This window comes from Lepisosteus platostomus, chromosome 3, assembly GCF_059453375.1.
Source record: "Lepisosteus platostomus isolate fLepPlt1 chromosome 3, fLepPlt1.hap1, whole genome shotgun sequence".
Lineage (NCBI taxonomy): Eukaryota > Metazoa > Chordata > Actinopteri > Semionotiformes > Lepisosteidae > Lepisosteus > Lepisosteus platostomus.
In genome coordinates, this window is record NC_142613.1 from 24410413 (window position 1) to 24434301 (window position 23889).

Consider the following 23889-nt stretch of genomic DNA (forward strand, 5'->3'; position numbering starts at 1 on the left):
TTTTATGGGTCTTTTGGCACCAATATTGTACTGGACTGTCAGTTGACAAACAGCAGCATTCTAGTCCTTGACACACTCAAACCAACGCACCTGGCACCTACTATTATACTTCATTCAAAGGCACTTACATTTTTTTCTTCACATTCTCCTTCACATATACTGTACAATCCATGTCTCAGTTGTCTCGCACATTAAAAATCCATCTTTATCCCCTAATGTTTTGTATACTTAATGTATGTACAGTATTTCAAGTAGGTACTGTAGCTGTGTCTGCATGCAGGGCAGACGGCGAGACTATGTGATGCTGGCAGCAGCTCTCTGGCTGCGCTTTGGGGTGGAGGAGCCACCAGAGGTGATGCGGGAGAGGCTGGCCCTGCGGTGGTGATGCCAACAGGAGAACGACTGGGCTCTGTTGCTGCTGATGTCATGTACCTCACCTGCTGAGGCTACCCTTCCTTTTCTGAGGATGCACAGCTGGAGATGGCCCTCTAGGCTTTTCTCAAAGCCATCTCGCCGGAGGTGCTGCCAGCTGGACCAGACTATGAGTGGGAACTGCAGCAGCAAATGTGTCGGATACACAGCCTTGCCTGGACCTGCCTGACACAGGCGGGAGTCCAGCAGAAGCAGTATTACGACCTGTGCTGCAGGGGACCTTCCTAGCAGCCTGGGGACCCAGTCTGGGTCTACAGCCCACGCTGCTGCAAGGGCCTCAGCCCTAAGCTGGCGCAGTCATGGGATGGGCCCAACGAGGTTCTGGGGGCAGTGGGCGAGGTCTGCTACAGGGTCCAGTTGCGAAAGCAGGGGAGTGTGGTGGTCCTGCACCGGGACCACTTGGCACCCTATTCGGCTCAAATAGAGACGCCTGGTGGGGAAGCCCCAGAGAAGCCCGGGGAGCAGCTAGGGCTGGAGCTGCTTGGTGGTGGGTCACTCTGCTAACGTAAATAGTCCTAATTAGCCGTGTAAATAGCCGTTTAGTGCTTACCTGTGTTATTGTCTGTTATTGTCCCTTAATGTGTAACTACCCTGAACTTGGGTATGTATCCCATTTACTTCCCTAACTCAGTGTATGAGTGAACCCTGAGGTAGTTTGTTTTTATTGCTCATAGCTGACTGATGGAGGTTTAATAAAAGGTGCTTGTATACCAAACTTGCACATTGTCTGGTTCTTTTTCTTGTCTGAACCTGAATTTGCTACAATATACATCAGTCCTGAAATTTGTATTAATGAAGCTTCTCTAAAACTGACATTTATTGATAATTTGCATGAGGGATTTTCACTACACTGGCTGGACACAGAGAAAATAAAACATAAGCAAACACCATGATGAAGTGATCTATCTAAGAGTAAATAACCATTGGTACCACAATATTATCACATATGAAAATGTGTGTACAGTACACTTACTGTACTGTAATATTGAACTGCTAAGCATCTCTCTGCATCATTTCTGTCTTTCCTTAAGAGTTTTCTCCCTTATACAAAAAGAGCACACAAAAGAAGGTACTAAAGACAGCAAAGAGGATTATGGAATGTGAGGCTCATCCTGTCCATTGTAAATTTACACTCCTCTTATCTTAGAGACACCTCTATATCTCCATATGTAACAGTAATAGACTCAGGAAAACTTTCAACCCCTCTACAATAATAATCCAACAGTGTAAATATCTTTCTTACCTGCTGAATCACTGTTGTTGGAGATGTGCCTCAGTACAAAACTATTGTATTTCAATTACATTCACCTGTACCTATCAGAACTATAAACCCCTAGACCTGGATTTTGGATTTTACTCAGTCCCGGTAGGCACGTGTAGTGTGTGGTACATGGGAACAAAATGTGAGAAAATGTCCATACAATGAAAATATCTCCTGACAAGCATGCTGGTTAGGGGCGTCCTCATAATATAAAAGATTTTTTTGCAAACCAAAAAACATATTGTAGCGCGACGGGTTTGGCGAGGATAGAGACAGGGACTCAAGCTCTTGGTAACTGAGAACACGGAGCTCTTTATTAATCACAGCACAGCAACCACAACAGAGAGAGAGACTACAGGCTACAACACACTGGGGGTCAATTTGGGTTCAGTTACACAGGTATAGGGTGATAATAATAATAATAAACTTTATTTTATATAGCGCCTTTAAAGGTGGCTTCTCAAAGCGCTTTACAGGATGACAATAACAATAAATAAGAAGACTACAACAATAATTAAGAAGATTTCACAAGATAGGACACAATTATTATTACAACAATACAACAATAACAATAGAGGAGACCGTGGAAGGTGGTATTAAGAAGAGCAGAGGGGTGAAGAGTGGAACCAGTTAAGTAAAGGCTTTTCTGAAGAAGAAGGTTTTGAGTCTAGATTTGAAGGAGTTTAGAAAAGGTAATTGGGTACAAAACCAGGATAACTACATGAGTCCAGGCGATCTCGCAACTGTGTACACCGGTTCCGCCATTGGTCAGCCGAACTGGCCAGCGGCTCTCCTAGTCCCTGTCCTCCCTCAGCCGGGTGCTCTTCGGCTGCAACACCAGGCGAGGGCTCTACACTGCCCCCACCTGAGATGTCTGGCGTCTCGCCTACATCAAATAGCCCAGCTACTTCAAGCACAAACTCATCCAGCCTCCACGGCACCCGGCGTCAAGGTGGAGTCTGAAGCTTCCAGTCTCGCCTCCCCCAGGCCTGTGCAATCTGGACCTGGCTGCTCTCCCGTTCCAGGATCAATAAAGTACAGTACAGTGGGGCAGAGTGGTGGCTCTGTGGTTAAGGATCTGCGTCTGAGCCTGGAAGGTTGCCAGTTCAAATCCCACGGTTGGCAGAGGAATCTTACTCTGTTGGGCCCCTGAGCAAGGCCCTTAACCCTAACTGCTCTAGGGCCACTGTACAATGGCAGACCCTGCACTCTGACCCCAAGCTTCTCTCCCTGTCTGTGTCTCCATGGAGAAAAGCTGGGGTATGTGAAAAGACGAATTCCTAATGCAAGAAATTGTATAGGGCTAATAAAGAAACATTATTAGTAGTAGTATCTATCTACTCCTGTCCTGCCCCTCGCCGCGCACCCCAGCCGGGCGCTCTTCAGCCGCAACGCCAGGCGAGGGCGCTACAATATTATTTCAAATCTGAAAGTTCCAAAGTTTATTTTGTACGTAATTCAGTCCTTGTAGAATTTTATTGCAGTTAAGTACAATCGTGAATAAAAACAGAGTGAGAATCAATAGGAAGACCCTACAAATACATCCGTACAAACTCGGCTGTTTGTGTGCGAGCAGTACGTCTATTTATGTATATACTGTACTTGTCATTAATTAGTATTCAATTGGAGTTCACACTGACGGATTGCATTGGTTGTCTATGTTTTTTTCTCTAAAATCCATAGAGAGCTCTGCTTTATATTTTCTTCTTTCCAAGATGTGTATTTGTTTAATTTTAGACAAATTAGAAATGTATGAACGGACGTAAAAATGCCACTGTGTACTGTGTATTTGAAATTCAGAATTTTTGTTGCGTTTTCTTTAATAATATCTTTATGGTTCATCCAGGTCCCTGTTGAGAGAGAGTAAAATATGTTTATATATAGTATATATAAACTATAAATTAAGCTAATCAAACATCTCGACAACTGTCTAAAAAACAACAACTACAAGCCTGATTGGCTTATCGCACTGTCAATCGGTACTTTATCCTCAGCCGTCCCATGCAGTAGGAATGATAATTCCAGGAATAGGGAGTTGCCTTTAGGAAGTTCTTTCACTTTCACTTTTTTACTTTATTTTAACCTATCCTATTTATAGGTGGAAAAACTCTAATTCCAGTTATAACAATGATTATGAAATACCTATTAATCACCATAATTGCTTTCTCCAATGCCAAAGCAGGTAAGTACAATTTTCGATGGTTTTATATCAGATACTTTTAATCACGTTCTTCCTGTGATAGACACAAGTACACACAAAGTACTTGTGCAAACCGCAAACACGTTTATTAATACGTTCTTTAAATTAATAAGGGGTTATCGTAAGTAGCAAAATATATATAAAAAGGAAAACGGTATTTCTGTAAATATGCTGGAAGCCCTGATATATCCAACATCTAGTTTATTACTAGTTGAGTATTGTTCTATTACCTTCGGGTTGCGTATGAACTTCAGGTTAAGGTCTTGAAAAAAACACACATGCACATATATAATTGGTTGCTGTTTAAATTTTAATTAAATATTTTTTGTTGAATACATTGTTTTCTGCATGTAATACTTAAAAATACATTTAATACATTTCTTGAGAAAAAGCTTAAGGTCAAAATTGGCGGGGTCTTTTTTCTGGCACAAGGCAGGGGCCCAGGCCAAGGCTTCACCTGAAAGTTGTGAAATGATGTAAACCACCTTTGGCTGATCATTAGGAAAAGAAGACGGTTGGGCAGCAAAAATTATTTGGTGTTGTGTCAAAACTCTTGCACCCCTGTGGATCACCTGAATAAGGTTGAGGGGGCCGAAGATGTGAGTCTTGTTAGTATAATGCAGTGTTGGCATCAGGAGAGGAAGCAAGAGGGGATGTAGGGTCCTTATTCCCTGTAGGAAGAGCCGACTCACTCTGAAGGCCAGGAAGACTGTGTTGATTGTGTACCTGAAGCGCCACCTCATGCTGTGCTGGGAGCTGGGATAACTCACTGGCCTCCACTGAGCTCTCCTTCTGTGGCTTAGTCATTCTGTAATGATGCAGCAAGGTGAAAAAAGCGTAGTCTGACTAAGAGCTCACAAGCAGGTCACAGGCAACAGCGAGGTGGGGAACACCACAACAAAAGTGAAAAAGGAAGACAAAAAGAAAAAGAAAGACACAAAAGTAACCCAATACTCACGGTTGCAGAATGGTAGTTGCAAAGAACAAAGAAAGTGCTGAATATGATTAAGTAAGCGCAAAACTATGGAGGAAAAAAGAAAGATGGAGTAAGGAAGCTATGAAGTAAAATCGCAGTCTACCTGAGCGTATTCTAACAACGCTGGGAGGTGTGCTGTGTCGCGTGTGTATGCAGGACCAATCACCTGTGCTTCCTTGGGGATGACAGTTTATCTGGTCTTCCAGTTATAATACAAAAAAAATGTGGCAAAATACAGTACATTCTACACCCAATGTATCACACATTATTTTCAAATATAATTTTATTGTAGAAGCTAGAATTTCCTATTTAAGAACATGGTGGGGAAGAAAAAAACATCTTATTTCCCAAATCACTGATTTAATGTTGATGCTCATAAAATGACAACACTCCCCAGGTTTCTCAACAAGAACGTGTACAGTACAGTAAAACTTCCTACAACATGAGACCAGTCTTTCTTTGCAGTTGCCTCAAATCAAATCCAGGGTCCAACCACACACTTCATTTGCTTTTGTTATATACTGTACAGGTATATAATATATATATATAATATATATACTGTATATTATATGCATATGAGAAATATTATGTACAGTATGAAAAATGTTTGGATTATTTTCATAACACCAAAATAGGATGAAAGTTAATTAGGTAGATTATATAAAGGAGGAATAGTTTGTGGAAAATACATTGACTAAGGATCCTGCTTTGAACAAACATAAAAAGCAAATAATTTACATTCTACTTACATTCTTTGTCTGTAAGTCTTAAAAATGTATTAAGGTTTTAATCCTTCAAACGTACCATCAATCATTTTCAAAGTGTTATCTCTATTATCCAAGAGTTATATAATGTAAGACATTATTCTTGGACATACATTGCTTCAATATGAAATATTGTACATCTGTTATGCTGCAGCCCCTGAGATCTCAAGACATCCAGTCATCTAGTCATGGAGTCAATCTATTCATAGTCAGACCAGTCTAAAGATTATTTGTTAGACCAGGGAACAGATGAAGCAGTCGGCAGCAAAGAGAGTTCTGACTATTCAATTCTCACCTGGTAAGTAACTTGTCATTGGTTAGAAGTGAGAAGCACAGTTTGCTTTTTCATCATAAGGTTTACAGACAAGGCAAAAGCAGGGTGTGGTCTAAGGGTTAAGAAGTTGTTTTAACACCATGGTTCATCCAGCTTTGCCCTGGTTTTCTGATTCCTAAATTAATTATTTTATTCCAGGAATGGAAATAATGTACAAGGACCCTACTAACAGGGATTTAGTCAATGTCTGGGCCCTCCAATGCCATTCATTCATTTTCTAACCTCTTCTTCCAGTTCAGAGTGGTGGGGGAGTTGAAATTACGTGGCCACAATGTGGCCAGCATTATATCTGGTGAAAGAAGAGCACTGCTTTATCACTCACAAAATACCATCTCAATTTTGAAGCATGGCAGTGGTAGCATAATATTGTGGGGTTACTTTTAATCGGAAGGGAATGGTAGGCTTGTCAAAATGGAGGGCAGATTGGATGGAGAAAAATATAGGCAATTCCTTGAGTAAATCTTGGATCAGTCTGCAAAAGATCTGAAACTGGGATTGAGATTTATAGTTTAATAAGACAATGAACCCAAACACAAAGTCAAAGCAACCCTTGTGTAGTTTTAACCAAAGAAATTGGAATTCCTTGAGTGCCCCAGTCATTATGTTTTGTTATACAAAACAATTGTAATACTTTACATTGAAATTTGGTAGAGGTCCAAGGGAGGTCAATACTTTCTACACTTTTTACACCCACTTTCAACACCAGTTTTTAATTGGTGATATACTGTATAAGAGTACAACATTTTTTACCGGTTTACAATAATTTGCTCATTGTATTTTTTTCTTTATCTTGCTAGAGATAAAATTTGGTTTATTAAATGGAATAATAGAATTGACTGCAGAAAACCAAATTTTTGATGAAATCCTTTGGAAATACCAAGATGATAAGATTGTAGAGTATGAAAAAAATGGAAAAGAACCAAGATACTATGGGGAATACGCAGAGAGGACGAGTCTGTACCAGGAAAATGGAACGCTCATAATCAAGAAACTCAGATATCAGGACAGTGGACACTACAAGGCAGAATTGCTGACAGGTGCCAAGCTAAATGAGCTTATATATAATGTGCAAGTTATAGGTAAGTAAATGTTTTTGTGATAAAATATTTTTACAAGTTACCAAAGTAAAATTTACAGTACCAGTACAGTACCTATTCTTCCAATGTATTAACTGACATAATGAACTTAAGGCATTTTATATGTAGATTTTCTATCTTGACATACCACAGTATTATTTGTTTACTGATTGTCATCCAGCCATACTAAAACTCCCACATTGTTTGCTTATTTTTACACTCATTACACTTTTTCAATCTGCTCAATCCTGTTGTGATAGAACTAGGACCAGGCAACTTTGTTCCTACATATGAAATTATAGCTTCTCCTAGGAGATTCCAAAACATTACCAGCCTGGTTGAGAGATATAGTCCCTCCAGAATGGCCTAGGGCGGCCTTAATATTCCTGCCCAGGGGGACATGTCCAATAGTAACTCCAAACAAAGCCTTGCAGTGGACATTCTTGTAAGATGAGCAAACCAACTCCGCTGGCTTTTGTTGATCTAGTGAAGAAGTAATTCTACTCTAAAACTCTCCTGGATAGCCAGGTTTCTCATCTGAATGGTCTCCTTCCAGTTTAGTTCACTTTCACTTTCCTGTTTCATAATGGAAATCATATCTAACTAGTATTTAAAGGACTGTATTTATTTTATCTGTTGAAATTTTAATATGGTTTGTTGAGATGTTTAAGTTTGATTTTGTACATAAAATATTAATTTCCTAAGCAACTTTCCATTGCAGTGACAGAAAACACCCATCTTTATGATCTAGTTAGAATTAAATGTTATTGTAATAAAAAACTGCTGTATGCTAAATAATAGTGGTTCCCATCCCAGGTCCTTGGGGACAACTACTGCATGTCTGAGGGATTTTGTTCCACCTGAGTTCTAAAGCACATGCTATCTTGACACCTTTAACTGATCTATTTCAAACTGTGGTTCACTGCTGCAAGACCAATGTACGATGAACAGATAGGTGGGAATGATAATGTGACATGCAATCCCACAAGATAGGTAGTTTTTACTTCTGTCAAAAGGTGGCTACCTTTCTACAAACAAGGATAAACTCAGACAAGCTTGATTAGGCCTGAGGAACAAAGAAAAGTAATGGTATTTATTTCTATTGGTGACAAAGAAAACTTATTTTAAAACATTTTTTCAGATGTTGGAATTTAATGCATTTCCGGTGGAATTATTGGTATGCTAGTTGAAGGAGGTTGTTTATCAAAAATAGCCTGGGTTGTTTGTGTCCCTGAATCATCTATTGGAACGTACTTATAACAAGCCACACACTACAAAGCTTTGACCACATTGTTTATACATTCACTGTCTATGTATAAAAGGTTTTCTCACAACTTTAAATAGATGTGGGAATTCTTGACATTTTGTCTCACGGCAGGTAAATATATTTCCAAATTTCCAGTGTTTCCTTGACTAAAATGCATCTGTAAATGAGTAAATCAACTAAAACTGATTTAACTATTAAATATGCTCAAAATATACTACTATATAATTTACTATATAAATGTGAATCACAAAATATTTTTTGAAATATATATATAAAATACTTTAATGATACTGGTTGTGCCAAAAGATGAAGCTGGTCTCATGACTATCTTGATCAAGTTATTTCATTCAATATTCTTCACTAAGATACCAAGATGTACTGTATAAATGCATATCACTTTAGATAAAAAAAATAATTTTAGCTTTTAATGCATCTAAACTAAAATTTAAAATGCTCTATACTTATTGCAATACCAGCCTTTTAGAATATACCTTTGTTGAAGTCCAATTGGTTAACTTTTAGGTAACACCTGCCTGAAGATAGCTCTGAAACTCAAAAATTACTGATATTGCTACCAATAAATTTGATTAAACATTTTAAGAGCTGAAAGAAAAAAAAAAGCCAGATAAATCATCAACTAGCCTGAAACTCACCTGAAGGAAAAAAATAGAAGACAGCTGTCCTCCAGGACCAGGACAGCAAACCACTAAAAATGACATCTGTATCCTTCAGGAGCACACCAGAAGAAATTTAAAGTTTATTTTATAGTTTATATGTGGATGTTTATAGTTCATACATCAGAACTTAATATTCTGATATACTCTGCAACAGGCTATGCTGAAGCTCAGTGCTTAGATTTTTATTACATTAAATCATATTATTTTTTATTTTTAGTTGCTTGTATATAAACATAGATATTCTCTGTGCACACACTGTGAGAATTGGCCACTCTGTATCAAATTAATTATATTGGGAGACTGACCACAAAGAAAATTTAGCCTGTAATTAGAATTAATATATATCTCCTGCAGAGATATGGTATTTCATATTTGTGTTCCTTTACTTTAGGGCCTGTAACACAAGCAAGTGTAACTTGTAATGCCAGTGATACCACTGCAATTCTTCAATGTACTGGAGAAACAAGCCCTTACACTGAATACAGATGGGAAGGATCTAAAATGCAGCTGCTTTCTCCAAGAATGCTGTTGATCAACACTGAGGACTGCCAGGACACAGAGTACATTTGCATTGTCAGTAATCCTTTGAGTGAGAAGAGAAGTGAGCCATTTCCTGCCAAAAAGTGCTTCAAACAATGCTCATCTAGTAAGTATATTTTATGTAAAATGGTAATTAAAATGATGCAAGAAAGTTTCAAATAATAAGTAAGGCAACAAGACCTCTCACAAAAGTTGCTCGGTAACTTTTTGAATATTATTGAATATTGAATAACATAAATTTAAATAATTAAATCACAGTGTTGAATATTTCATCATGAGCCCACACAAGTGTTGGAATTTCATATATTGCCGGTAGAATTATTGGTGTGTTTCTAGTTGAAGGAGGTTATTTATTGAAAATAGCCAGGGTTTTTGTTGTGTCCTTGAATCATCTATTTTATCATACTAATATCAAGCCACACACGACAAAGTCTTATCTGCAATAGTGTATGCAATTACAGTGGGGAATTAAACCACACTTCTTGCAGCTTTTGCAGTGACCTGATAGTGAATATCATTTCTCTTTGGTACATTCAGTTAGCACCTGTGCTGTAAAATATACTGATGGAAAAAAGAAACGCAACATTTTCTGGAATGAGACTACTATAGTTATAACTTATGTACTTTCACAAAAAGTTGTTAATTTGTTTTACACCCTCTGACCAGCAATACTGCTTTTGCAGTGAGGCATGCAACTTGCCAATTACACGAAAGTTTGTTAGGTGCACTTTTACCCAAAGAGGTCCAGGTGGAACAATGCCTGATCAGGTCACCTTTAAAAAGGCCTTAATGCAAAGCTTAGGTCACTGCAAGAAAAAGGCCACACTTAGTCAGTTTTCTGTGCATTCCATAATGCCTCGAATGTCACCAGAAGCAAGGGAGATGGCCATTAGCATGCTGCAGACAGGCATGTCATGTGCCAGCGTTGCCAGTCACTATGGAGTAAGCGGCTCCACTGTGTCCTGACTGCAGAGCAGGTTTCAGCAGACCGGCAGGACAGAAGACTGTTCAAGGTCCAGTCGCTCTTGAGTGACCACACCAGAGCAGAACCGACACATCAAACTGGTCCATCTGAGCAGTCGTTTCAGATCTGCCATCCATACTGCTGCAAGACACAGTGCTTGCATCAGTGATAGGACAGTCAGGCTCCATGCTGCTGGCCTTAGAGCAAGGCGACCTGTCAGAGGCCCTCTGCTCACACCTCCTACTGTAGATGTAACACCTGACTGGCTTGGGCCAGACAGATGCTGTGATGGACTTGTCAGCAGTGGCATCAGGTCCTCTTCACGGATGAGTGACTTCAGCCTGTTCCATGCTGACGGGAGGGCCAGAGTGTGGAGGAGGAGGTGTTGCATTTCTTTCTTCCATCAGTATATAACAGCCACTAAAAATATAATGTAGCAGGTAATATTGGTTCCAATAATAATTCTTATGTCTCTCAGAATAATCAATGTGAAGCTAAGTTTTCATTCCTGGACTTTGACATGTTTCTAGTAAAATTTGATTTGTTTGTATACCAAATGAAAAGTGACGTGTGCCATGGCCTTATTATTGTAACTAGGTATTAACGAATCACTGGAGCTCTTGTTTCCTTAATTATTGAGCAAGAGTAATGTAAACAATAGATGTGGGAATTCTTGACATTTTGTCTTACTGCAGGTGAACACATTTTCAATTTCCAGTGCTTCTTTGAATATAAACTAAAGCCCTTTTCAGCTTGAAGTGATTTAACTATTAAAATATTCAAAAGCTTAAACAGTATGAAAATCATAAAATATGATTTTGAAATCTTTAATGATTTAAGTTTTAGATTGTAAGAGATCAATTTGTTCTCATGACTAGATCAAAGTAAGTGTTTCAATAAAATACCCAGATGTACAAATGCAAGTCTGTTTAGATAAAAAGTAATATTTTTCATTTTCAATACATCTAAGTCATAATTTAAATTTAACTTATTGCAATGTGACCTTTTGGAACATACTGTAGCTTTAGTCCAAAGCTGAAGCCAAATTCATTTCTTGTGCTGCTGTAAAAATTATGTGAGCACATTATATTCATTATTAAAGCAAACACTGAATGCAGTGACATGGGGTTTTCTTGATATAATATAGAATCTACAGCCTTAAATGATTGGTTAAACAAGCAAATCAAAAACATCTTAAAAGTAAATTTGTCTAGCTTGATTTAGTCTGGAAAACAAATTTAAAGATATATATTTATATTGATATATGTGGCAAAAATAGCTCATGTAAAATCTTTTATTTTCAGATGCTGCAATGATTGCCGGTGGAATTGTTGGCATGCTTCTAATTTCTTTAGTTTTTGGGATATTTGGTTTCTTATTATGTAAGATACTTAAAAAAGGTAAGCTAACTTCTTTGTATTTTGGCATGTAGAAATTCCAGACGTATATTTGCTTTGCAGTCAATAATGTATTTGTGATCAAGAGATTAATATCAATGCAAACAATACAACATAAAGTGTTTTATTTTTGAACAATTCCAAGCATACATTATATCGTACATGAACAAAAACATACTTTGTGTTTAATTCAGTGATTTCAAGTGACACATTTACTTTAATGAGATTTAATAGAAGTAAAAATCAGTATTTGTTGGCTTATCCCTTTGACAAAATAGCTGTCCGTGACCCTTTGAGCTCCATAAACTTTTTGCATAACCATCTGAAATTTGGTTATGACGTTTGAAGTCTAAACTAATATCCTATTTGGCAACAAAATCAGACAATTAACATGAACAAGTTTTACAAGTTCTGTTAGACCTTCCCTGCAAATTCAGCCTACTCAATCTTACCTACTGTGCTTTATTACCCTAAATTACAATTACCCACAATTATGTCAAATGCCCCCTCGTAATTTATAGAACGAGAAATAACACAGAAAACCTTATATGCCGTATTTTAAAAAACCTAACAAAAACAACTAAAATTGACCATATTAGGAGCAAAACAAAACTGAATTCTCAATTAAAGTCATTCACTACTGCCTTCAAACTCTACACCTAAAAACAGAGGACTAAGTCAAGCTACACCCAAGCTCCTATTCAGAAATATCCCTCCAAGAACTTAAGTCAAAGTGAGATAAATTGATAGGATGATAATTCTACCAATTCTACCAGGGTACTTTATAATGAAGGAGTACTTTTGCTCCTTCATAATAAAGCGGTTTAATTGAATTAAGAAGCAGAACTTTATTTATCATATTTATTATAGAGCTTAATCAGTCACATTATTTTTTCATGACAATTAATGTTACAACGTAATGCAAATATAATTTAAGATCATAACAAAAATTCCTGTTTAGAATTCCCTGTCCCAATACTTTTGGATGGCAGTGTATACAAAAAACAAAAAGAAATCATCTGACTGGATATTCATCATTATTATTTGGATTGTTCCCTTCTTTTTGCAGGAATCATTATTGATTAGGAAAAACAGTTAAAACAGAAACTTCTCTTAGAAAAAGAATATATACCAGGTACTTAAGTAAAATTCCATGAACAGCAGCTAGAATAAAATTTAACACAAATTTATTTTTTGTTTTTATTACATGTAATGTAGTAAATATAATGGATTTATATTTAAATCCATTATATTTAAATTTAACTTTTTAAATTAAGTCTGGCCACATACATTCTCAGAGAAAAAGCTGGTTTACATTACTATATGTATTGCTTTCTATGAAACATATTTTCTTCAGTAATTAATGATACTTTTAGTTTCATTAGTTAAGGTGTGATCTTCATCTGGGTTTGCACAAAAGTTAAACAGAAGGGCTATGCACTTGTATAATACTTGTACTGTATAACTATAATTAATTAAACAATTGTAGTTTATGTTGTTTAATTCCTTATAATTTCGCTAACCTCATGTCTAGCTGAAAAAACTTTTTATAGGAATTAATCAGTAAGTTATCCAAATAATAGTTTTTCATCTATTATACCAATGTTTTACATTAAATGAAATGAAGAAAGGGTAGTGCTAGTTGATTTTAAAAAATGTTGTAATTAGTCTATAAAGAAGAATTTGGCTACAAGTACAATGTGAACCAGTCCCTGACCTGCAATGAGGGTTGAAGGTGTAGCAGACTTAACATGATGAAGTGCAATAGATTGAGTGATTTGTTGAGCTGAGGCAGATTACAAATACAGTAATTTTTTTGTGCCAACACAACAAAATGTATCTGGAACCCCAGGCCAGATCCTTCTGACTATCCCCAAAAAAGAAACCCCATAGCATCATCAAGCCCATGTCAGTAATTTACACTTATTTGTTGAGTCCTGTAACAGTGTGCATCTTCTCACAAACCCTATCTCTGTGTCTTAACCAAAGGTGGAACTTAAGGCATTTAAGTCAATTCCTATTAACACCACTATTAATGGGCTCCTTTAGACTGTATAAGAAAGGGCCTTGCCCATCTTCCCAGACTACTCTCAACCTTTTGACACCTGAATAGCAGATATGTGTTTTTTAATATCTAGGAAATAAAAGAGTATATTATTATACAAAATCCCATTCAGTCTTTCAGTCATTCCATACTGAGATTCTGCAATGCAGAGTAATATGACTGTTTTCCAACAAGAACAAAATACTGTATGTTTTCCCATTCTTTCATACAGGACGCCCCAGATATCAGAATGTCTTAACAAGAGAAACAACTGAGATACCAAATAATCTGGAAGAGAGTACAATCATCATACAGGGAGACCAGGAAGAGAAGACAGTGGAGAATGTACATTATGAGAAAGGTAACAGAGTAGGTGTGCAGTAGGTCTGCTTTGCCATTGCAGAGATAGTAAATAATATCAAAACACGATACGATTCTAAGGATACAAAATCATTCTAGTCTCCAAAGTAAAGCAGTGCTTTCAAAAAGAAAGATTAAAGGCTGATGATTTGTTTTTGAAGTTATAATGACTATAAGGACTCTCAAAGGCCGACCTTAAATCATAAAGAAAAACAAAAAATATGATTATTCATTTCAATTAAATTTATTTTTATATAACAAGGTTGCCCCAAGGCACTTAATAATGCATGTAACCATACATTTTATAACAGAAAAGACCAGAAGATATCAGAGGAGAGGAACCCCAAACTCTATGGGTCAAAGGTCAACTGGCTTCCCAACCCCTTTGGGCATTCTAACATTATACAATTTTAAAAAAGGAAATAAATATGTATGTCAGTACTCCATGTAGATCTCTGTAGACCAGCAAAATCCTCCTAAATGATAGCTATATCCACGATGTCTCTCTTGGATCCATGGCAGTGATGCAGCATCCAACTCAGACATTTGGGGAGGAGAATAGGATGGTTTGGTCAGAACAGATGTATCTATCTGGTGGGCCAACATAGAGACACACAATGGTATGTACAGCAGCACCAGCAGCCATGGTTGCAGCAGGCTATAATGTAAGGTGTGAGTAGGCTAGGCTGAAGTAATAGGTTTTCAGTCTGGATTTGAATACTGAGATTGACTCGTCCTCCCGAATATGGGGTGGGAGACTGTTCCATAAGCTAGGGGCCCTGTAACAAAAGGTTTTACCGCCAACTATTTTTTATAATGCGTGGAATATGAAGAAACCTGCACTTGGGTGGGATACATTAATAAGTTCCATTAGATAGACAGGTGCCTGACCTATGAGAGCCTTGTAAGTAAGTAGAAGGATTTTGAAGTCCGCCCTGTAGGTGACAGGAAGCCAATGAAGAGAGCTAAGTATGGAGGTGTAGTGTGCTCTCTGAAGGCACCAGTTCTGTAGGGTTTGGGCATTTACTGGGACAATTATTAATTGCAGCAGTAAATCACAAAATTGATTCTTTTGATGGCTTTAGAATCCAACCATGCGATATAACTCAAACAACGCACACACACAGGTACTAATACACGAGGATACATTTATTACTACATAGAATATGCATGTAAACCTAACAGATCTTATCGAGAGGGTTATCAGAATACAAAAGATATATATTCAATCAGTTACAAAGAGTTACATATATCAAGAGGACATACGTTCAGTATATCATTCATTTAAACCGTTTTGTAAATGAACTTGGTTACAACTTCTACATTGGATACTCAAAACAAGTACATAACTCTTAGGAATTAAATTGATATCAACTGTTTGGGATAACAATTGAATTCTCGAGCTGTAATGCATTGAAGTTGAATACTCATCCAATCTCTGGGGATTCAGATCTCTTGCGGGCTCTCTGGCTCCGTGCCAGGCTGTGCTGTGCTGCTTGCGACGGTGCGCTGCTGATGCTCACTGACTGGCTAGTTAGTGTTGGCTTTAACTAGCAAAGTTTGTGCACAGGAGAAAAGATGACTGTGGGTCCCAGCAGGTCAGGAAGAAGAACGGTTCGTTCCTGATGAAGCGCTAGTTCTGAATAGTGATTCAGCTGTCCACAGTTCTGACCTGTTCACGAGGCTTGCTGCTGGTGCTAACCTCGGGTGGATCCTCTGGTTACTCTCTGGCAACCTCCGCTCTCGACTCTTAGAACAAAAGAAAGATCTGGCACTCGGACACACAGGCCGTTCCGTGGTTGTCCGGGCTGAGTCTCAGGATGGTCAGGAGGCGCGCTGCGAGAATGTCCTGCCCTTGGGAGCCTTCTGCTCCTGGGCCGTCCTGCCCTGGAATTCTCCTTTGAATTCCCTTTAGAATTGTCCGAAAAAGTCTCTCAGGCCCTCTGTGTTGCCTGTTTTTACCTGGAGGAACTTCAGCTCGTTCATTGGCTGAAAGTTCCATGGGCATCAGAGTCCCACGTGGGTTACTCGGCCCTACCAGTCCCTGATTGGTTGATCAAGGTGAGATATGAGTCACTTACTCCTGACACCTAGGAATGCAGTCCAGATGTCCATCTGGCACTCCCTAGACAGATAGGCGCCAGTGGATGACCATTGATCATGATAGCCAGGCTTAGCTAAGTGCATCCCCATTTGGGAGCTGTCCCTTATCAAAAGAAAACATCTTTAAATCAGCCTGCATGAATAGCTTCTCTGTGGCTGCACCACAGAGATGAAGAGAGAGATGGGGCCTCATTTGGGAAAGCAACGCAACACTTAATTCTGTCTTTGTAACGATGCTCTGTAGAGGTGAAAAGGATCCGATGCAGATACAGGAGTCGCAGGGAGGTAAGTAAACGTACCGAGCAAATCCAGGAGCTGAGTCGTAGTCCGAAGGCGAAGGTAAGTCGAGATCCGGTAAAGGCACTGGTGGCGAACAATCCAAAACGTGAGACAGAATCGTAGTCGAAAAGAGAGCTACAGGGTCAAATCCAAAACAGGCAATGATAGCAAACAATCCAAAGGGCGAGACGAGATCCGAAGTCCGAAGGCAAAAGGTGCAGGCAGAATTCCAGGAAGGCAAAAGAGGGGTGAGAACGCTAGGCTGAGCAACAAGTAGTGAACTCAATACCGAGCAACGGGAATCAGGTACGAATGGTATAAATAACCCGGCGTGCCGCACGGTAGAGCAATTGCAGGTGTGTTAACTCGTGCGGCGGCGCTTGTTAGTAGTAATCCGCTGCTGGTGCTGATTGACTCGCTTACGTGTTGATCTCCGCTGGCTGGTGGTCATGACAGTACCCCCCCCTTCACGCCCGAGACGGCCGATTAGGATAGTCCCTGTGAAAGTCACTGATTAGTGTAGGGTCCAAAATATCCTTCTCTGGAACCCAAGATCTCTCCTCGGCACCAAAACCTTCCCAGTCGACTAAATACTGCAGGGTACCGCGGTTCCATCTGGAGTCAATGATCTTGTGGACCGTATAAGCCGGGCGCCCCTGAATGCGACGAGGAGGTGGCGGGCGATGTTGGGGAGCCGCAAGGGGCGAGCGGTAAACAGGTTTCAGGAGGGAGACATGAAATGAGGGGTGGATTCTGAGGGTAGGGGGGAGAGCAAGACGGAAGGTAACCGGGGTGATCCGGGAACGAATCCGGAAGGGACCAATATATCTAGGCCCAAGCTTTTTGGAAGGCTGATGTATAGGTAGGTTCCGTGTAGATAACCAAACAAACTGTCCTTTCCGAAAACGAGGGGCTGGTCTGCGGTGTCGGTTGGCGAATTTGGCGTGGCGCTGGGTTGACTTAATAAGAGCTGTCCTCGCCATTTTCCAGGTCCTTCGCAGTTTGGCAATATATTGTTGCACGGACGGCACTGCCGTGAGTGGAGGTGTGACAGGGATGAGAGTGGGCTGATAACCTAAAGAACAAAGGAAGGGAGAGAGACCTGTGGAGGAGGAGGTAAGAGAATTGTGGGCATATTCTGCCCAGGGAAGTAGTGATGACCAATCATCCTTTGAGCTGGAGTTGAAGGCTCTCAAAAAGGTCAGGAGGCTTTGATTGGTCCTTTCCACCTGACCATTGGCCTCAGGATGATAACCAGAAGTCAAAGATACATGAGTCCCTAGAGTTTGACAGAAAGCCTTCCAAAAGGCCGAGATAAATTGAGGTCCCCTGTCCGAGACAACGTCATCAGGCAAACCATGTATCCTAAAGACCTGTTGTACAAACAAAGATGCCATTTCCTGGGCTGTGGGCAATGCTGGGAGGGGGACAAAATGGGCTGCTTTGGAAAAACGATCGGAGACCACCATGATTACCGTATGACCCTGACTGTTAGGAAGGTCCGTAATGAAGTCAACAGCTATGTGGGACCAAGGGCGGTGTGGGATTGGAAGGGGGTGAAGGAGGCCAGCCTTCCTAGAGCGCGGAGTCTTGCTCCTGGCACAGACCGGGCAAGCCCGGACGTACTCTGCTGCATCAGATCGCATGGAAGGCCACCAAAAGTCCCTGGTGAGGAGGTCCAGAGTGCGTCTGCATCCCGGGTGGCCGGCAAACCGGGAATCATGTCCCCACTGCAAAACCGCAGAACGTAAGTTGTTCGGGACGAAAAGCTTATCCGGGGGGCAGCACAGAGGAACTGTAGTTCCGTTGAGGGCACGCCTGACCTGATCTTCAATGGAGCAATGAATCGCTGCCACAATTCTGTTAGGAGAGATGATTGGTTCAGGTGTGTCGTCCAGGTCTGGGGGGTCATGGAGCCGAGAGAGTGCATCAGCCCTCCCATTCTTCGAGCCAGGAGTGTAAGTGATAACAAAATTGAAACGAGAAAAGAAAAGTGACCAACGGGCCTGACGCGAGTTGAGGCGCTTGGCAGATTGAATATAGGACAGGTTCTTATGGTCCGTGATAATGACAAAGGGGTGCTGAGCCCCCTCCAGCCAGTGTCTCCATTCCTCGAGGGCCAGCTTGATAGCTAGTAGTTCCCGATTGCCCACATCATAGTTAACCTCAGCAGGAGAGAGCTTCTTGGAAAAGAAAGCACATGGATGAGGGAGGCGATCCTCTGTCGAGAAGTAGAAAAACGCTCAGGCTGCAGCTGAAAAGCCAGGGAGCACTGGGCAATAAAGCCCCTGCAGCCTGCAGGATTGCCGTCATACTTCTCCGGGAGTACAAATGGTAAAGTTGAGGGAGTGGTGGGCGGGGCCGCTGTGGTTGGAGCAGGTGTTTGTAAAAAAGGCGTTGTAGGAATCGGTGCGGGAGCCGGCGAAACAGGGGAAGAAAAAAGCCAGGCGACTTGGTTAGTGAGCAGTTGGAGAGAAGATTGAAGCTGGGCGATGGTCTGGGATTGCTGCGGGAGAAGGGAACGAAGGGTCTGTGCGTCTGCGGGATCCATAATCAGGCTCGGTATTCTGTAACGATGCTCTGTAGAGGTGAAAAGGATCCGATGCAGATACAGGAGTCGCAGGGAGGTAAGTAAACGTACCGAGCAAATCCAGGAGCTGAGTCGTAGTCCGAAGGCGAAGGTAAGTCGAGATCCGGTAAAGGCACTGGTGGCGAACAATCCAAAACGTGAGACAGAATCGTAGTCGAAAAGAGAGCTACAGGGTCAAATCCAAAACAGGCAATGATAGCAAACAATCCAAAGGGCGAGACGAGATCCGAAGTCCGAAGGCAAAAGGTGCAGGCAGAATTCCAGGAAGGCAAAAGAGGGGTGAGAACGCTAGGCTGAGCAACAAGTAGTGAACTCAATACCGAGCAACGGGAATCAGGTACGAATGGTATAAATAACCCGGCGTGCCGCACGGTAGAGCAATTGCAGGTGTGTTAACTCGTGCGGCGGCGCTTGTTAGTAGTAATCCGCTGCTGGTGCTGATTGACTCGCTTACGTGTTGATCTCCGCTGGCTGGTGGTCGTGACAGTCTTATTAACAAGCATTGCCGCTACAGGGGTTATATGGTCGTACTTTCTGCTCCTAGTAACAATTCTAGCTGCTGCATTCTGAATTTGCTGTAAGGTGTTGAAAGAGTGGTGGGTGCTCCCTGATGGGTGGGCATTGCAGTAGTCTAACCTGCTGTATACAAGAGCATGTATTGATTTCTCTGTGTCCTGAATGGAGAGAAACTGCCTTAGTTTTGCAATATTTCTTAACTGTAGGAAGGATGTTTTCGATACTGTTTTAACATGAGAGTTAAATGAGAGCCTAGTGTCTAATATGACGCATAGGTTACGTGCTGAGCGTTTAAATGCTCTGAGTTAAGTGCTGAAGTTATAGTAGTCCTATCAGTATTGTTTCCTCCAAACAACAGAACCTCAGTTTTATCAGAGTTAAGTAACAAAAAGTTTTCACACATCCAAGTCTTTACTTCATTAATGCAATTAACTAAAATGATAATAGAAGAGTTGTCGCTTGGTGTAAACGAAATGTATATTTGCACGTCATCGGCATATGAATGAACGTTAATATTATGTTTTCGTATTATCCTACCTAGCAGCAGCATGTAAAGAGAGAACAATATTGAACTGGTGACATTGATGAAGCAGTACAATTATTAGATATTTGAACATAATGAAAACGATTACTTAAATATTAAGTAAGCCACTTAAGGATGGTTCCAGATAAGCCAACCTCAAACTCAAGCCTGTGAAACAAAACAGAGTGGCCAACCGTGTCAATGGCAGCACTAAGATCTAGAAGCACAAGCACTGTTGCATTCCCCGCGTCAGAAGCTGACAGAATATCATTTACGACTCTTGTAAATTCAGTTTCAGTGCTGTGGCCTGGGCGGAAACCAGACTGAAATTTCTCAAGTATATTATTTGAATCCAGATACGATTGCAGCTGAGCCACAACTATTCTCTCAAGAATTTTAGATAGAAATGGGACGTTTGAGATAGGCCTGTAGTTGTTAAGAACCTGTGGATCCAAATTTGACTTCTTAAGGAAGTCAACAACTTAAGGTCTTAAGGTCTAACAACTGCTACCTTAAATTGGTCAGGTACAATGCCTGATGCAAAGGACATGTTCATTATACTTATTATACTGTAGGTCCTGCCAGTACTTCATGGGAATCTTTGACTAGCTGAGTGGAGATGGGATCTAGCTGACAGGTGGTTGAGTTTGTCTTAATAATTAATTTTTTGAGTTAATTAAGTAATTGAAAAACACTAAAGAGGTGCTCATATTGTGTTTGTACCAGATTTCTTTGCGGCTTATTTGATTGTGTTTGAAGTCTGATGGTGTTAATTTTATCATTAAAGAAGTTCATGAAATCGTCACTACTAAAGTTAGATGGTGCTATAGAATCTGTCTTATTTGTTAGATTAGCTATTGTCTTAAATAGATAGCGAGGGTTATTTTTATTGCTATCTATAAGCTCAGAGTAGTAAGCTGAATGAGCTCTATATAGGGCTTTCTTATATTGTTGCAGGCTATCAGTCCAAGCCGACTTGAATACTTGCTGCGAACCAGTAGACCTCCATTTGTGCGTTGGTTTGCGGCACTCCTGTTTAAGGGATTGTGTGAGATCATTATACCATGGGGAGTGTCTAGTGGTTTTGACTACTTTAGTCTTAAACGAGGCAATTTCATCAAGGGCCTGTATGACCACTGTATTATAATTATGTGTGATTTCGTGAACATTCTTACTGGAGATGAAGCTAGCATTGTTAATTGTTTTCATGAAATTTAATGAAGTACCCCCGTTGATGTGTGGAGTTGTAATAGTCTTCTCCTTGCCAGCTATCAAGGGCAGTCGAATCTCAAAAGTAATTAAAGAGTGGTCAGAAAAAGAGTTATTGATGGGATGGACTAGTACATGATCAATATCAGCTCTGTGAGTGATAATTAAGTCTAGTGTATGATTGTATATAATTAGAATAATAATAAAAATAATAATAATAATAATAATAGCTTACACTTATGTAGTGCTTTTCTGGACAATCCACTCAAAGCGCTTTACAGGTAATGGGGACTCCCCACCACCACCACCAATGTGCAGCATCCACCTGGATGATGCGACGGCAGCCATAGTGCGCCAGAACGCTCACCACATTAGCTATCAGTGGGGAGGAGAGGGAGAGCAGAGTTATGAAGCCAATTCATAGATGGGGATTATTAGGAGTCCATGATTGGTAAGGGCCAATGGGAAATTTGGCCAGGATGCCGCGGTTACACCCCTACTCTTTTTGAGAAACGCCCTGGGATTTTTAATGACCACAGAGAGTCAGGACCTCGGTTTTATGTCTCAACCGAAGGACGGCGCCTGTTTTAGAGTATAGTGTCCCCATCACTATACTGGGGCATTAGGACCCATATGGACCGCAGGGTGAGCACCCCCTGGTGGCCCCACTAACACATCTTCCAGCAGCAACCGTAGTTTTTCCCAGGAGGTCTCCCATCCAGGTACTGACCAGGCTCACACCTGCTTAACTTCAGTAGGTTGCCAATTGTGAGTTGCAGAGTGATATGGCTGCTGGTCCTGTTATATGTAACATGTGTGTTGGTCCTGTTATTTGCTGACTACAACCTACAGAGTCAAGGAGACACAATAATTTTTTACTGAAGGTGTCTGTCTGTCTGTCCATATGTATGTGAAAGTCACCTAATATTACAACTTTGTCTAAGTAAATAACTAAATCAGAGAGCAGTTCACCAAATACGGCAATAAACAATGCATATGGTCCTGGGGGTCTGTACACTAAAAGAATGTATGTAGATAATTCAGATGTTATTTTAAGGACCATGGCTTCAAATGTGTGAAAGTCATTAATAGTTTTTAACTCACTGAAGATGACTGCTAGGTCACCTCCATGCCCTGACCAACGAACTTTCTGTAAAACAGTATAGGCATTAGGTGAGGCTTCAACTAAAGGAATAGTGTCAGTGGGCCTAAGCCAGGTTTCTGTTAGTAGGCACAGGTCTGAGTTGGTCTCAAGCACCATAACCATTAACCAGAACTGATTTGTTGCCTAGTAATCGAAAACTTTTTTATGGTTGTTTCATGTTTTAACTGATTTAGGTTTACCAGTGGAGTGGAGATTAAATTGTCAACAGGAGAGCCCCTAAAGGAATGTCTGAATTCTAATCTAGGTCTTGTAATAGTTGCAATACTCTGTCTATTCACACTCATATCTGGCTCTGAATAGTACTGTGATTGATGTGATGCCGTGTGGTAGAGGAACTGGGTTGGTACAGGAGGTGAACTAGAGGTGGGAGTACAGACAGCACACGATTTAAGATCACATGGCTGATGCCTGGGTGGTGCTCTTAGTAGTCAAGCAAGCAACTTCAATGCTGTATTTTGGGATAGAATTAATTATCACTTCTGGTTAAGGTGGAGACCATCCCGTTTATAAAAGCCAGGCCATTCTCCAAAAATGTCCCAATTATTAATAAAGGTTATTCTATTGGATGCACACCAAGTCTCTAACCAGCGATTTAGAGAGTATAGCCTACTATAGGGTACGTCCCCTCTGTATAGGATCGGTAAGGGACCAGATACAATTAAATTCTGACATTTTCTTTGTGCTCTTTTGTGCATAGAAATGAAGTTGCTCTTTAACACCACGGATTGTTGGTACTTTTTATCATTAGTTCCAGCGTGAACAACCGAGGTGGAGACCTCATTGCTGGAAAATTTGTATATTTTTGCCTCAATGTCAGAAACTCTGGCCCCAGGGAGGCATTTTACAGTTTTGTGATGTTTTGTGATGGTTAGGAATTTTAACATTCCATATTCCAGGATTATCACCCTAGGTTCTTGAAAAAAGAATGCAGTCATTAACAAATGGACAAGTGTTTCTTTCCTGCATTTCCTTTCAGTAGCTGTACCTCAGCTGTACCTCAAACTGCTGTATAGTATCTACCACTCTGTTCATCCCCTCCTACAGTGGGTATAGAAAGTCACCACCCCTTTTCAAATTTTGTACCTTTTGTTGTATGACACTCTGAAAATAAAAACAAATTAAATTAGGGGTATTCCATTTTTATTTACACACAGTAACCCACATTAGCCAAGTGAAAATATAATTCTAAAACATTCTGAAAATTAATTAATA

The 23889-nt window shown here is 40.3% G+C and overlaps 1 protein-coding gene across 1 annotated transcript in view; it reads left to right on the forward strand.

The window, feature by feature from the left end:
• The first annotated feature begins 3719 nt into the window (after positions 1-3719).
• The window catches only part of plg (plasminogen), a 75662-nt gene continuing 55492 nt past the window's right edge, over positions 3720-23889 (forward strand). Inside the window, exons 1-5 of the mRNA XM_088625093.1 lie at positions 3720-3875; positions 6765-7046; positions 9379-9633; positions 11796-11891; positions 14165-14293. Of these exons, the coding sequence (XP_088481219.1) occupies positions 3821-3875; positions 6765-7046; positions 9379-9633; positions 11796-11891; positions 14165-14293 (817 nt within the window). The 5' untranslated portion in view covers positions 3720-3820. The remainder of the gene's footprint in view (positions 3876-6764; positions 7047-9378; positions 9634-11795; positions 11892-14164; positions 14294-23889) is intronic.